This window comes from Platichthys flesus, chromosome 3 (assembly GCF_949316205.1).
Source record: "Platichthys flesus chromosome 3, fPlaFle2.1, whole genome shotgun sequence".
NCBI classification, from domain to species: domain Eukaryota; kingdom Metazoa; phylum Chordata; class Actinopteri; order Pleuronectiformes; family Pleuronectidae; genus Platichthys; species Platichthys flesus.
Genome location: NC_084947.1, coordinates 4,813,847 through 4,830,219, shown reverse-complemented (window position 1 = coordinate 4,830,219; position 16,373 = coordinate 4,813,847). Strand labels below are relative to the sequence as shown.

Here is a 16,373-nt window from a genome sequence, read left to right as displayed (position 1 = left end):
AAAGTTTAATAGTAGTTGGTCATTCAGTCATTCGGTATCTTGTCATATCCCATATCTTGTTATCTGAACATATTATTGTTCCTTCATGTGAGATGAACTCAAAGTCTCCCTGCGTTCCTCCACTCTCAGGACAAACCTGTGAGGTAGACATCAAGGAGTGTGTGAAGAACCCCTGCCTCAATGGAGCCACCTGCCAGAACACGCTGGGCAGTTACCGCTGTGGCTGCAAACCGGGCTTCACCGGACGCAACTGTGAAACCAACGTTGACGACTGCAAACCCAGTGAGTTTTCCAATTCTACCCACTTCATGCAACCCCCGGTGAACCCACATATCCCCGCCGGTGCTGAGTTAAACTCTTCTCCTCTTCCTCAGACCCCTGCAGCAACGGAGGCTTCTGCAAGGACGAGGTGGACGGCTTCCTGTGCACCTGCCTGCCCGGCTTCAGGGGCACAAAGTGCGAGGAGGACATCAACGAGTGCGAGAGCAACCCGTGCAAGAACGGCGCCAACTGCACCGACTGCGTGAACAGCTACACGTGCACCTGCCCGGCCGGCTTCAGCGGGATCCACTGTGAAAATAACACCCCCGACTGCACGGAGAGGTACGACGCTCACAGAGAACAGAGAGCCGGGGGGGGAGCAGTGGTGGTTCTGTTTTAAATTTACACAGATTTGTGGATCAGGTTCAGATCAACAGGTTCATTTTCCTCCTCCTGATAAAGTAGAGCCCATTTTCTTGTCCACTACTGCCCCCTCTGGTGGAGCTTTGAATAGCCCACCATCTCCTGTACTGCAGCTGTCCCATGATCAATATAACACAAGTTTTCTGTGCATTAAATTAGTGTGTGACTAGATTTGTGGCTAAAATATATAAAATAATACAATAATAATACTTTCGCTCATTAATTTGACTTTTACTTTGCTCTCCTCCTTCTCTCTTCTTTCTAAAAAGATACAAAATAACCATCCATCCCTCTTTTTCTGTATTCTGCAGCTCCTGCTTCAACGGCGGCACCTGCATGGACGGCATCAACACCTTCACGTGTCTGTGCCCGCCCGGCTTCACCGGCAGCTACTGCCAGCACGACATCAACGAGTGCGACTCCAAACCGTGTCTGAACGGCGGCACCTGCCAGGACAGCTACGGCACCTACAAGTGCACCTGCCCTCACGGCTACACAGGACTCAACTGTCAGGTAGGACTTGTTGCTCTTTGTCATTGTGTGTTTTATTTTCTTATTTCAATTTGTAAAAAAACCATGTTGATATTGTGTGTATCAGTGGTTTTATATCTAATTTCTCTGCTGCACTTTTCAGAACTTGGTTCGCTGGTGCGACTTGTCCCCCTGTAAGAACGGAGGAACCTGCTGGCAGCGGGTCACCACCTACAGCTGCGAGTGTGAGACCGGCTGGACGGGCCTCTACTGTGACGTCCCCAGTGTTTCCTGCGAGGTGGCAGCCAAACAGAGAGGTAAGATAGATGATAAGATGGATGATGAACAGGTTATTAACTTGTGTGCACAGGTATTTTACCTATTAAAGTTCTTAAAATCATTAATTAATATACCTTCCGTCCCGTACTCTCTACGAAGGAGTGGATGTCGCCCATCTGTGTCGTAACTCGGGCCAGTGTCTGGACGCAGGAAACGTTCACTACTGCCACTGTCAGGTGGGATACACCGGGAGCTACTGTGAGGAGCAGGTGGACGAGTGCACGCCGAACCCCTGCCAGAACGGAGCCGTGTGCACCGACTTCTTGGGCGGTTACACCTGCAAGGTGAGAAACCCAGAGGAACCTCAATTTACATGAAACTGACAAATCAAGTAGAAATCAGGCTAATCGTGCAAATGTTTAGTTTGATTTTAATTGCAAATTGAATCGTAAATGCATTTCAAATACCTTATTAACCTCATTTTATACATTCTTAAATCTCAAGCCTCTATTTAGTTTAGTTAATTAGTTAGTACAGTAGCTGTGTGGGGAGCTGGATTGTTTTACTGCTGCAGCAACACTGTGCCGTCTTAATGAAGAGGCCTGTTTATAAATAGAAGCTCGGTTATGTTAATCTCCTCTGGAATAAAGGATCTGCTGGCCTTGGCAGGATGGAGGCCAGAGAAACCGCCAGGTAAACAAAAAAACATCTTTGTTTCATGTCAGACATTGATTCAACTTTTCCCCTCTCTTCTCCCTCTCTCTTCCTCTTCCTCTTCTTCTTCTCCTCCTTCTTCTTCTCTCCGTCTCTCAGTGCATGCCAGGCTACGTGGGGACCAACTGCTCCGACGAGATCAATGAGTGCTTCTCCCAGCCGTGCCAGAACGGGGGCACCTGCATTGACCTGATCAATACCTACAAATGCTCCTGTCCCCGCGGAACCCAAGGTCAGCGGACCCCACGCACACGCCTCCGCACCTCCTCTTCCTCCTCTTCCTCTCCCTCCTCGTCTCCACGCTTCATTAATTAGGGCTTAGCAGCAAACTCCTCCTCCCGTCTTCCCCTCCATCCCTCCGTCTACTTGTCAAATACGCCATCGATTTCTCCCTGGAAGACATGAAGGGAATGTGTGTTGTAGGTCAGACTGAAGTGCGCTGTGAAGAGTTTGGTGGATCCCAAAAAAAGCCAACATGGTTCTGGAGTTTTTTATAATCGAGACTGTCTGAGTCTTTGACATGAAATCGACCATGAAATTGGTCTTTTTCTTTTAAAATTTATTATAAAAACACATCTGAACTTTTCAACCCTGAAACCATGTAATCCCCCCCCCTCTCTTATTCTTCTTTTGACCCTAAAGCGTGTTGCATTACAGAAGCAGGGCACACCATATTCAGTTCAATCCGATTTTGTATTTCTGTGTTTTTATTTCTGCACAATTCAGCCTTTCCATTCTCTTTAAACTTAATTTAACTGGGAATTGAATTCAATGGATATGTTGTAATTCAAAACAAATCATTTTGTTTTACTTCTCTCTACACTGCAGTTTATAGTAAAGAAGATTATCTTGCAATTAAAGAAAGGAGAAACTAATAAATGGGGATAAAATGGGGAAAAAATACAAATAAACTGTGGATTATCTGCCATAATCCCTTTTATTTAACTATGGAGTGCATTATTTGATCATAGGTTAATTCAAATCCAACAAACAATAATGTTTTGAATAAAGAATAAAAATAATTTAATGAAAAAATTACATCTGCAGTAAAACAGAGACAAATCAGTTATGTAAAAGGCAAATGTAGGAATTTTGAATTTTGAAAAATTGACTTTATGTTCATGGGTTTGGGGCTTTTGATTGACTTTCATATAGAAGAAGATTTAGTGAAGTAGGTCAAGAGAAAATGTTTATTCCAAGAAAAACAGATGACCCGACGTCAACAACTAAATGTTGCCAAACCATATGACTGTTAAACTTTACCTTTGCACCAACTAAAGACTCGTCCCTTGTCCCTCCTTCCTTCCTCCCCCTCAGGCGTGCACTGTGAGATCAACATGGACGACTGCAACCCGTTCACCGACCCCGTCACCAAGGAGCCCAAGTGCTTCAACAAGGGCAAGTGCGTGGACCGGGTCGGGGGCTACCACTGCATCTGCTCCTTGGGCTACGTGGGGGAGCGCTGCGAGGGGGACGTCAACGAGTGTCTGTCCAACCCGTGTGACCCGCGGGGGACGCACAGCTGCATCCAGCTCACCAACAACTACCGCTGCGACTGTCGCACCGGCTACACGGGTAAGAGAGCCGGAGGTCAGAGGAGGAGGACCTATGTTCAACTTCAGTCCATTTTATAGTGCCGGGGAAACTCTGGACCTCTTTTCTTTTGACTTAATTAGGGTAATTGAGATTTTTCAATTTGTGTCTCCAGGTTTTTTTTTGTTCTAGTGTTGCTTATGGCCTGTAAACATCTGCAAATACAGATGTTGCTGATTTGAGCAGCTTTAAATCACCACAGATGCATTTACATTTGCAATATTGGTTTACAGTCTACATATATTAAACATTATATCATATGGTAAAGTATCTAAAAGGCGTTTGATGTGCTTTTGATATCAAGTACATGTGAATTGTAATCAATAACAGGAAATGTGTGGATGTTTTTTTTTATTTTAAATAATATTATTTGTGTGTGTCTCCTCTGTAGGTCAGCGCTGCGACACGGTGTTCGATGGCTGTAAGGGGATACCTTGTCGTAACGGAGGGACCTGTGCCGTCGCCAGTAACACACCCAACGGCTTCATCTGCAAATGTCCTCCTGTGAGCAACAACACACACACACAGACACACACACAGATCTTTGTCATTTGTTGAGACATTGTAGGCTAATAAATCAATCATACATTGCCTCTAACTGAGTGATACCCAGCCTAACCCTGACCTCTAACCCGACCTCCCGTTAGGGCTTCACCGGCTCCACGTGCGAGTACGACGCCCAGGCCTGCGGCAGCCTCCACTGTCGCAATGGAGGCACCTGCATCTCCGGCCACAAGAGCCTCAAGTGTCTGTGCACCCCGACGTTCACCGGGCCCGAGTGCCAGTACCCCACCGACAGCCCCTGTAACTCCAACCCCTGCTACAACGGCGGCACGTGCGAGTACACCTCCGAGGCGCCGTACTACCACTGCGTCTGCCCCACGGACTTCAACGGCCTCCGCTGCCACATCCTGGACTACAGCTTCCCGGGTGGCTTCGGCCACGACATCCCGCCGCCCTCGGAGGTGGAGGTGGAGTGCGGGATCCCGCAGTGCAAGGAGCACAAGCACAACAGCTTCTGCGACGTGCTCTGCAACAACCACGAGTGCGGCTGGGACAACGGCGACTGTTCGCTCAACTTCAACGACCCGTGGAAGAACTGCTCGGCCTCGCTGCAGTGCTGGCGCTACTTCAACAACGGGGTGTGCGACCCGCAGTGTGATAACGCCGGCTGCCTGTACGACGGGTTCGACTGCCAGAATCTGGAAGGTCAATGCAAGTAAGTGACCTTTGATGGAAATGCATTTAGAGCATCTTCTTTTATACACTGGCGATAGCAGATAAAAGCAGATCGTAAAAAGCTTGTGTCATTTTGTGTTTGACAGATTTAGATTTACTAACCTCTTGACACATTTTCTCCAAAATGTCAGGATTGCATTTTCCTAATCCAGGATTTTAATCCAATTTGGATTGCTCAACACATCGTTTTACACTAAACCAACAGTTTCATTACGGAAGCAGCACAGGACACAAACACATTTATGTCTCAGTGTCTGTCTGTCTGTCCCATTCTTCTAAACACAATATCTGGCCTACAAAAGATATTTTTGGCCTCATGAATGTGTTGTTTCAAATCTGCATTTAGGGAACTCCTTCAAATCTTAACCAGTTTTCACATGGACTCAAAAATTAAGTGATTGGCTCTTGGTGGTCAAAGGTCAAAGGTCATAGTGACCTCATATGAGTCTGTGTAGACTAAACCTGCACTGACGCCGAACACCTGCTCAGTTTCATTACAAAAGCTGGACACCATTGTCTTTTTCTTAAACACTTGAACTATTTCTATCTTTCGTGTACTAAATATGCTCCATGCAAGAAAACCTTTCACATAATGATCCTCACGTCCACATTACAACACCCCTAACCTCTGCCCCCCCCCCCCCCAGCCCACTGTATGACCAGTACTGTAAGGACCACTATGCCGATGGCCACTGTGACCAGGGCTGCAACAACGCTGAGTGTGAGTGGGACGGCCTGGACTGCGCCAACAACATGCCGGAGAAGCTAGCGGTGGGCCAGCTGGTGGTGGTGGTCCACATCGCGCCCGAGCTGCTCCTCAGTAACTCCTCCGCCTTCCTGCGCGAGCTGAGCCGCGTGCTCCGGACCAACGTGGTGCTGAGGAAGGACGGCAAGGGCGAGGTGATGGTGTATCCGTACTACGGGAACGAACACGAGCTGAGGAAGTACAACGTGAAGCGCTCGGTGGACTCGTGGTCCGAGGCTCCCGCCAAGGTGCTGGACGTGGTGAAGAGGAGCCTGTACCATGCTGCAGGAGGGAGCAGGAGGATGAGGAGAGAGCTGGATCACTTGCAGATTAAAGGGTGAGGAAGAGTTTTCAAAATGTTGCCTGCAATGACATTTCTTGATTCTTTTCCTTGGTTGTTTGCTTAATATGACGCGCTGTCTTTGTGCTGCACTTTAGTTCCATCGTGCACCTGGAGGTGGATAACCGTCAGTGCTTCCAGCAGTCCACCGAATGCTTCCAGAGCACCAACGATGCTGCAGCCTTCCTCGGGGCGCTTGCCTCCAGCGGGAAACTGGACGTCCCCTACACCATCACAGCTGTTTACAGTGAGTGCACTTCATACAAGTCTGATACATTTCAAGAAAAGCTCTTTTCAATTCTGCTGGACTGTTTTTAGGGCCAGAGCACCGAAATCGGTGGGAGGCCCTATTGAAATTGAAATGATTATTATTATTATTATTATATTTCTCTCGCGTAAATGAATTGGCTTTTTGAGGGCTTTAATGTGCTCAAAAAGTTGTAGGAGTTTGCAGTAAATTCGAAGGCGGCGAAAATTTACGTATTCTGGAGTATTTTGAAAAGGGCGTGGCAAAATGGCTAAGGGCGCCACCTACGGAAAGCCCCTCATTTAGCATTCACCGATCCTCAAAAAAAAAAGACTATTGTGTATCATGAGTAGTTTTTAAATGCATTTGTGTCTGCTCATCTCTGAAAATCAATCATCAGACAGACTCCTGAAACTTTTAATTTTAAGTCTGGGGAGATTATTTTTTTCTAGTCAGCAATTCCCTATAGACCAAAGCCAACAATTGGTTCAACCAAATTCAATGATCCCAGTGACATTCCTTGTATGAACTGCATAATATATATATATATATTCTATTAAGATTCAGTTCAACATAAACCTTCTTGCTGCTGGAAGCACAAAATGAGTTTCAACCTAAAGCTGATATTCTCCCTAACAAATTAATTATTTACTTCTGGTTGAGTAATGTTTGCTAAAAAGTACATTATGTTGCCTTTTAAGATCAGATGTAATAAAATAAAATCCTTTGTTAGTCCAAAAATGGAGACATTTTCTCTTTCTTTTCAAAAAATGAAAACACCTGCAAAAAAGTAAGTAATAAGTAAGATAAATAATAATCTGCATGTTATAGAAACAAGAAAATCTAGAAATAAAAATGAAATCATGACATAAATATAAAATATATACAACCTTAACAGGAGAGAAAGATATTGACATTTGAGTTTATTTGAAATTATAGCTCAATTAATTTAAAGTGTACATGTCCGTCAGAATTCTGGTTTTATTCTCACAGCATAAAATAGAAAGGATCAGGTCATCAACATGTCCGTCTGTAGTTATGTTAATCAAGTAGTGAAGTGGAGCCTTTTGATATTTAGGGCTTCATGAGAGAAATATCAGGACTTGAGTTTAACTCTGATGGCACCAAATTTTGATTTTGTCGCTGTCGCAGGAATATTTGAACCTCCTATTTCAAAATATCCTTGATTTTAAGGATAACATTTTCAGTGGGAATGAACTGACGTGGTGCCACAGACCAGGAAGTTTGAGAGACCCCAACAAAACCAGAGAACATCACCATCCTCATCCTCTAAACAGCTTTTACACAACCAAAATAATTTAACTTGAATATACAACTCAAACTAGTTCAAGGAGTCTGGTCATTGATTTTCATTTGAGAATAAACCAAAGGTGTCTTATTCTGGTAGGAGAAAAAGAAAAACAACAGCCAGAAATGAAGAATAAAACCCGACTGAATGTTTTTCAGTCTGATCATATGTGATCAGATTTCTGTGAATCAGCTGAAACGTTGCTTTGGTTCATTAAAGGCCTCGTTTTCACAGTGACACATTCGTGCTCATACACGAGTGGATGAGACACGTGCGCCGTTAACGCTCAAACTCAAAGTATCAGCTGCGCCCTCTGGTCGGGGTCCTAACCCTGCCGCTCTTTGATTGTGTATTTGTTATGCAGCAGTGAACAAATGCAATTGTGAATCTCATGGCCTAAACAATCAATCCTTCCCTGGTTGTGTAAATCCACTGGCTTCGGGCTCCAAAATGGTTAATTGCTGCAAATCAACTCCACCAATCCCCTCCTCACACCGAGTAACGCTCTGTGTCCGTCTTTCTCAGACATGTACACGTTTACGTCCGCAGATAACACACTCACGCACGTGCACACGCTCGCACACTTCATCCCACAGTGTGAGGGGCTGCTGCAACCTTCACCTCGCTGAATGTAATACCAGGACTTAATGCATCTCTGAGGGTTTAGGTTGGGGGAGTTTATCATTTCAAAATCGTTAGTGGAAAAAAAGGAAAAAAAAGAGAAGGGGAAAAATTGATCGGGAGTGTGCTAGAAGTTGGGAGTCTTTGTTATCTCGAAAATCCTAATAAATCCTTCGTCTTTACAGCTTAAAGCGCGTGCAGTAATTTGAAGTTCATTAATCCCCCTCCTTTTTTTTCTCTTAAAGAAGAAATGGTAAAGTTGTCTCCTGGTACCCTAGGTTGAAAAGGGAGAGAGGAGGTGGTGCTGGTGTTTCCCCTCTTTCTTTTTTTATCACGCCCCATCCCTGTTTTTTTTTCTTTTCTGAAAAGTGGTTAGCAATTCTGATTATTACTGAATAGGTAGTGGAGGCTGGCTTTACCAGCGGTGAGGACCGGCAGTCAGTCAGCTTGTGGAGCTTCCTGCTGGTTGCGGTGTGTTTTCCGGGGAGCGGGAGCCGCGGGGGCGTAGAAGAGCCGGGACTCGCTCTGCTCCGGCACTCGGGCTGATCCCGGGCGTCCACGTCTTTTCCCTCGTGACCATGTTGTCCCTGTTCCTACCAGGCGACGTGGACCAAAAGCTCTCACCGAACCTCTACCCCATCTACCTGGTCCTGGGCGGCGTCGGGATACTGGCCTTCCTCGGAGTCGGGATGGTGGCTGCCCGAAAGCGGCGCCATGAGCACGGGCGCCTCTGGCTCCCCGAGGGCTTCAAGACCACAGAGACCAGCAAGAAGAAGAGACGTGAGCCGGTCGGAGAGGATTCAGTGGGATTAAAGTAAGTTTGGGTTTATTCAGCGGCGGGTTGCACCTGTTTCTGTGCGGGTCGGGCGAAGGGCTGGTTCTGAAAGACAAAACGGGTCCAACTGGTGATCAGTCAAAATTTGGGGAAAGGAGGGTGTTGCCCGGATCATTAATGATAATGATATCGCAGGTTCTCATTAATTGACTTGTTGGGGCAGAGGGGTGGGTTGCGGATACAATCAATGCTTTTGTTTTTCGGCATTGCTGCACCATTAGCGGCGGGGGGCTGGGATGAGATGGAGGCTGTAGAGAACGAGGATCTTTACTGGGGTTGCTGCTTCTTCACAGGCCACTGAAAAACACTTCGGACATTTCGCTCATGGATGACGCCCAGACGGACTGGGGCGAGGACGAGCCGTCGGATCCAAAGCGCTTCAGGGTGAGGAGACGGAAACACAAACTGAGATTTTAAAGATTTAATTTAAAGTTAATTTTATGCCACTTATTCCTAAATTATTATTTGTTTAAATACTCAGGAAATACAGATTTTTCCTATATGGGATTAAAAAAATAATTTATTTTGAATTATCCATTTTCCAGATTTTTTTTTTTTTAACGTAAAACTAAATTGAATTCTACTGTGCTTTGATTTAAACTCTGGTGCTCAGCTGCAGAGCTCTAACCCTTTCCTGCCCCGGTTCCAGCAGTTTGACGAGCAGGCGATCCTGGAGGTGGACGACCAGACGGACCACCGCCAGTGGACCCAGCAGCACCTGGACGCCGCTGACCTGCGAGTCCCCTCCATCGCTCCCACACCCCCTCAGGGCGAGATCGAGAACGACTGCATGGACGTCAATGTCCGGGGACCAGGTGGGAAGAAGGCTTTGCATATTACATATATATTAAGGAAATCAGAGGGAATTCTGTGCTTGTGGATGTGGATCTAATTTAGATCAGATTCTCCTATTTTTTTACAAAGAATAATATTATTTCCACACAAGCATGATTGTTAATTAAAATTAATTTAGATTAAATTTAATTAAATCAGTTTAATTTGTGACTTTCTTAAGAAGGTTTAATGTAAAATTATTTCTTAATTTGCTTTATTTTTGTTTTATTTCTTGCTTGTTTTTTGAAAATTCTGGATAATTTCTTCTCTTCAAACCTTTAAAAAAAATTGTGAAATAATTTGTGATGGAATACTTCCTCGTTAGTGGAACTGATATTAACTTATATGCCAAAGCTTGTGATATTGATCAAGGGGTGAAAGTTTTTGAGTAAACATTTCTAGTTGTGTTTTTATGTGTGTGTGTGTAGATTGAATCACGCCTTTTCTAAAGGAACCTTTCACGTTTCTTGTGTGTTCAATGTGTGTGTGCGTGTGTGTGTGTGTAATCGCGCATGTAGGAGTTGCTAAAGCCCCATGTCCTCAGGGTAAAGGATCTTCTTCAAAGCAGCCGACTGGAAGCCAGGCGCCTGAGGGAAAACACTCATTCCTGATCAGATTAATCATTTGACCAGTAATGGGCCTCTGTGCTTTTTCTTCTTCTCCACAAAACAAAACCCAATGAAGGCATCAAATGCAAAAACCTAATTTTGTAATAAGTGCCAAATTCCCTGAACAAAAGCTACGAACAATCAAAGTAGCGGGGTTAAGAACTTGAGAGCACACTTCCCCCCCCCCCCCCCCCCCCGCTGGGGATCGATGCACTTGAATCGACCAAATCTGCGAGATCTGGGGCTTGGGATCCTTTTGAAGAGGAGAAAACGAATCCGAGGCGGCTGACAGGGCTGCCTCTCACAGTTAGATATGAATGTTTGGGTTTTGCAGCAGCCTAGCTTTAACAAGCCCCGGCCTCTATCCCCCCAGCTTCGCTTTCCCTCAGAAGCCTCTCCTGTGCCGGGGCCTTGATCAGAATCCATGATCGAAAGGAGAGCTGTGATGATTCAACCCAGGCAAAAGTGTCAAATCCACATTCGATTTGTTTGTTGCCTTGTTTTGATCTGGCGGATGCTTTGAAGTGCAGGCTCTTCTCTTCTTGTAGCAGCCCGCCGGCTCGGTGCTGACCACGCAGTCCGTCACCTCTTCTCAAATCCCTCTCTCCTCCCTCTCCTCCAGATGGATTCACGCCTCTGATGATCGCCTCCTGCAGCGGGGGAGGTTTAGAAACCGGCAACAGCGAGGAAGAGGAGGACGCCTCCGCCAACGTGATCAACGACTTCATCTACCAAGGTGCTGCCCTCCACAATCAGACCGACCGTACGGGTGAGACCGCTCTTCACCTGGCCGCCCGCTACGCCCGGTCCGACGCCGCCAAGCGCCTCCTGGAGGCCAGCGCTGACGCCAACATCCAGGACAACATGGGCAGGACGCCTCTGCACGCTGCTGTGGCTGCTGACGCCCAGGGTGTTTTCCAGGTGAGCTCTCATGTGCCAAATTTATTACATGCATTTAAACATACAATTTTGATTCTGTATTTCTGTGTCATGCCAATGCATTTGTTTCATCCCTTTTGGGGATACAATAAGCTCCTAATTTACAAAAATGTACATCATCTTCTTCTTTGTATTACAACTAAAAAACATGTGGAGAAAAGAAAGAGCAGATTCTTTTCCTCTTCTCCCAGGCTTCCTACAGATAACTGGCCAATTTATATGTTTAATACATAAACAGAAAACTATTTGTGCTTTATCGATATTTAACAAATCTTATAAATCTTGCCGTTCAAAACTATTTCCCAGGTGGTATAGTTGATGTATTTAACTGAAATTAAAACAGGATCGGTCAATTACAACTGTTTTATTTAAAAAATACCAAACGTTGGGTGTTTCCATCTCCTCAGATGCCACGACTTGCTGATGATTTGTTTTATGGTTCGGTTAATTGTGTCTTAGATTGTTTGTTAAAGTAAATAAGGTGTTTTGTGAAATTGTGATTCTCGTATTTTTATTGTTGTCTGAGAATTTGTGGACTAAGCAGTAAAGGTGTTGATCCACAGGAAGTTGGTAGTTAAATCCCCAATAAATTACAGCTGTCAAATAATCGATAAACTATCAGAAACAAACCTGACCAGATGTTAAACTTACTTCAATTTAATAACAGTGTACTTCGTCCATTTAATGTTTGAAAATCTTGAAATTTCCATTGGATATTATTAAGATTAAATGTAATTATTGTGTGTCTCTAGATTCTGATAAGGAACCGCGCCACCGACTTGGATTCCCGTATGCACGACGGCACCACCCCCCTGATCTTGGCGGCCCGGCTGGCGGTGGAGGGGATGGTGGAGGAGCTCATCAACTGCCACGCTGACGTCAATGCAATCGATGATTTCGGTAAAAGACCTAAAACTCTTAGAAAACTTCTTAGTCCTGAAAAATAGCCTCAAATGAAGATTCAATAACCTTTTGTTTTTTTGTTGTCTTCTCAGGTAAATCCGCTCTACACTGGGCTGCAGCTGTAAATAACATTGAGGCTGCTATTGTTCTTCTTAAAAACGGTGCCAACAAGGACATGCAAAACAACAAGGTGTGAAAACAATCTATCTCTTCTTCCTCTGTGCTGTAAAACCACTTCTTTCTGAAACATTATAACCTTGTGCTTGTGAGATTATCTTAACGTGTGGATTCTCTTTCTCTCTGCCTCAGGAGGAAACACCTCTGTTCCTGGCTGCCAGGGAGGGAAGCTACGAGACCGCCAAGGTCTTACTGGACCACTTCGCCAACAGGGAAATAACTGACCACATGGACCGGCTGCCCAGAGACATTGCACAGGAGAGAATGCATCACGACATCGTGCATCTGATGGACGAGTACAACCTGGTACGAAGTCCTCCCATGCATGTAGGGTCTCTCAGCACCACTTTGTCGCCCCCTCTTTGCTCGCCCAACGGTTACCTGGGCGGCATGAAGCAGCAACAGTCTCATGGTCAAGGCAAGAAGGCTCGCAAGCCCAGCACCAAGGGCATCGGCTGCAAGGACGGCAAAGACATGAAGGCGAAGAAGAAGATTTCCCAGGACGGGAAGTCCGGGAATCTCCTGGACAGCTCGGCTGTTCTGTCACCCGTTGACTCGTTGGAGTCTCCTCACGGCTATGTTTCTGACGTGGCCTCGCCGCCCATGATGACCTCACCTTTCCAGCAGTCGCCATCTGTATCCCTGAACCATCTGCAGGGGATGTCTGACCCTCACCTGCCTGTAAACCACATGGTGATGCCAAACAAGCAGGACCTGGCGCGCATGCAGTTTGACCCGCTTCCTCCACGTCTCACGCATCTGCCCGTGTCTGGCTCCGGTGGCCAGGGCGCCATGAATGGCCAGTGTGATTGGCTGTCCAGGATGCATGGCACCATGAGCCAGCAAGGCCAGTTCAACCCTATGAGGGGAGGTCCTCACCAGGGAGGCCAACATGGGATGATGACCGCACTCCACAACGGCCACACCGCCACCAGCCTGTCTCAGATGATGACCTACCAGGGGATCCAGGGCACCAGACTGGCACCGCAGCCCCTCATCATGCAGCAGCAGGCTCAGCAGATGCAGCAGCTGCAGAACCTGCAGCAGCTCCAGCAGCAGCAACAACAACAACAGCAGCAGCAGCAGCAGCAGCAAAACATCCAGCTGCAGCATCAAAACTCAAACAGCGCCAACAGCCAGAGCTTCATCAGTGGTGAGCTGAGTTCTCCGGAGCTCCAGCAGGGCACCGGCAGCTCCAGCATGCCCATCCACACCATCCTGCCACAGGAAACCCAGATCATGCCCTCCGCCATCAACCAGTCAATGGCCAGTACCCAGTTCCTCACCCCACCCTCCCAGCACAGTTATTCAGGCCCCATGGACAACACCCCGAACCATCAGGTCCAGGTGCCGGACCACCCCTTTCTAACGCCCTCCCCCGGCTCCCCCGATCAGTGGTCCAGTTCATCACCTCATTCCAACCTGTCCGACTGGTCCGAGGGCATCTCGAGTCCACCGACGAGCATGCAGTCTCAGATTGGACATATACCTGAACAGTTCAAATAAAGAGCATGCGTCTTTCTGCCCAGAAGAGCTGCTCTCTATTTTTTTTATACAAAAAAAGGCACACTGAAAAAAAAATGAGAAAAAGGGCAAAGTTGTAAACAAGATTAAATAGGACTTTTTTTAAATGCTTTCATACTAACAGCAACTCCTGCTTTTCATCCATTCTTTTTATTTATTAATGTCTTATTTTATTTATACACATTGCCTGCTTACAGAAATTTCGGGGATCCATGGTGTTGGGTTTGTACGCAGGACAGAGACGGTCTTTAAGAGACTCTTTTCTTGTAGTGCTTTTTTTTTCTGCAGTGAAGTCGCAGCATACACACTGGGTATTTATTTCCTCGAGGACTTTTAGTCTTTGCCTTTTTGTTTCATTTGATTTCTCAGTCTTTGTTTATATGGATTTTTTTTGTATAATCTTGTTTATAATGAAAATTGTGATTAAGGGGCATTTTATAGAGCACATTTTATGTTTCAGTGTTATTTCAATTTGTGGTTAAATGTGGGAAATCGTCTAGTCAGCAGGTGGAGAAAGTTAGCGGAGGATATGTCCCGTGTTTCATGCGCAAGTCCTTTTCCCCTTTTAAAATATTATGTGATTCTTAGTTACACTCTAGAGTTGTGTACATTTCCAGAATCGGTGGAACAGCGTTGCGTTGTGCCTCTAGATTTGATTGCATTCATACGTAGAGATGTGGTGGAGATGTGAAACGGTGTACAGTATACAGCCATCTTGGAGATTGGCGGTTAAGACAGGCTTGAGTAACTGCTGGTCCTGTGGTGTTGGAGAACTGGCCGGTTGGCCACAGTGTATGTTGATGTGCAGAGGGAGAAGGAAACTTCATTTTCCCCCGTCCCTCCGATTAGTTTGAGCCTATGGCTGTGTTCACCCTTTTGTAAATATGTTCCCGTGTAAGCAAGATTTTGTTTAAGAAATCTGATGTCTTAAGCATGCAATTTGATCGGTCTCGCACCAGTCAACAGCCTCTAAAAAATCAAACAGAACAGAATATATATATTTTGTATTTCACTGTCCCTTATGCATAAATAAATTGGAATTATATACAAATAGATACAATATATTGTTGGGCGACATTTTTCTCATAAAAAAGAAAAAACATAATAAATATTGAGGTTTTATAAACTGATATTTATTTACTGTTCTGTAACACAAAAATCCACTGAGGCATCCATCTGTGTATGTTATGAAATGTTTTTGTTACACTTCAGTAAAATGGGGAAAAGAAAGTTTGTTGGATAAGTTCTCAGTTGTGTTCTCAAGTATCATTTGGAAATTGTTCTGATTTAAACAAAAAAAAACATATGGTTGTAGTGAAATTGTAATATCTGCAATATGTTTCCTTCCTCTCAAAGTTATGATTTGCAAGAAATGTATTTTATCTTTTCATTTTCTATCTGTAAAAATGTTCCTTGTTATAATAAAGGGCACGTGTGTGTCTTAAACGCAAAAGAACCGTCTTGTTTCCTCTAAATTGTGATACAGGCCTGTAAAGAGTGATATTATATGTTTGATTGTATTTATCTTTAAAGGAAACTAAGGATTACTAACACAATCACAGATCCTATATAATAGTCACAGTTTTATCTTCTGTAACACTTTCTCCCCAATATAAAGTAGCACCTCATTTTTTGCATTTGCTGATTTGCCGACTCTCATTTTACTTAGTGTGTCTCCATCTAGTGGTGCAAAATTTTAGGTACTTTTAAATCCAGCTGCAACATCAATGCAATTCGTGTGTATTGAAAAAAATGTAGTCTCAACTATTTACCTTCTAATCTAGGGTAAAAATAAGGTACCGCACCCAAGTTGCTGTTTTCAACGGGTAGAATCTTTTTATGATTACGTTTGAATAGCATCTGGCTCCAGGTTAGTGGTACAATCATTTAAACAAACATAGGACAAGATGGAGACTGTTCCTTGTATGTTTTGAAGGTTTACTGCATTTATTAGGTGGTCAACCACCAGTTGATGTTTGCAGATGTTGGCATCATTTGTTGAAGAGCCTTGTGCTTCACGACATTTCGACTTACAAAAGAAAGACATGCTAAATTAATCAATAATGAAACTCATTCATTAAATGATGTGATCTACACATTCTTATGACAAGTTAAGAATCAAATTAATAAACAAAAACTAAATGGTCCCCGCACAATAGAGGCAAGACATTTTAGCTTTGACAATAATTTATTTGATTGGTTGTTGAGTTATTTGGTTTTTAAATTGTGTAATGAGAAATATTGACTGAAATTGATCTTAAATGGGAACAATGGAAAATTGTTGGCACTTTTGGTTTAGAAATTGTTCCAA

The 16,373-nt window shown here is 44.7% G+C and overlaps 1 protein-coding gene across 2 annotated transcripts in view; it reads left to right on the top strand.

Moving 5' to 3' along the window:
* LOC133938242 (neurogenic locus notch homolog protein 1-like) overlaps positions 1–14,344 on the top strand; it is a 38,902-nt gene extending 24,558 nt beyond the window's left edge. The window contains exons 16-33 of one of the 2 annotated variants that reach the window (XM_062381471.1): positions 130–282; positions 375–603; positions 996–1,197; positions 1,319–1,472; positions 1,594–1,778; positions 2,248–2,380; positions 3,466–3,723; positions 4,133–4,245; positions 4,389–4,960; positions 5,628–6,062; positions 6,164–6,312; positions 8,843–9,056; positions 9,371–9,461; positions 9,730–9,892; positions 11,142–11,440; positions 12,211–12,358; positions 12,454–12,551; positions 12,671–14,344. In XM_062381471.1, the coding sequence (XP_062237455.1) occupies positions 130–282; positions 375–603; positions 996–1,197; positions 1,319–1,472; positions 1,594–1,778; positions 2,248–2,380; positions 3,466–3,723; positions 4,133–4,245; positions 4,389–4,960; positions 5,628–6,062; positions 6,164–6,312; positions 8,843–9,056; positions 9,371–9,461; positions 9,730–9,892; positions 11,142–11,440; positions 12,211–12,358; positions 12,454–12,551; positions 12,671–14,044 (4,970 nt within the window). In that variant the 3' untranslated portion in view covers positions 14,045–14,344. Of the gene's footprint in view, positions 1–129; positions 283–374; positions 604–995; positions 1,198–1,318; positions 1,473–1,593; positions 1,779–2,247; positions 2,381–3,465; positions 3,724–4,132; positions 4,246–4,388; positions 4,961–5,627; positions 6,063–6,163; positions 6,313–8,842; positions 9,057–9,370; positions 9,462–9,726; positions 9,893–11,141; positions 11,441–12,210; positions 12,359–12,453; positions 12,552–12,670 lie in introns of both variants that reach the window. The other variant, XM_062381470.1, reaches the window with a different exon arrangement.
* The last annotated feature ends 2,029 nt before the right edge of the window (positions 14,345–16,373 follow it).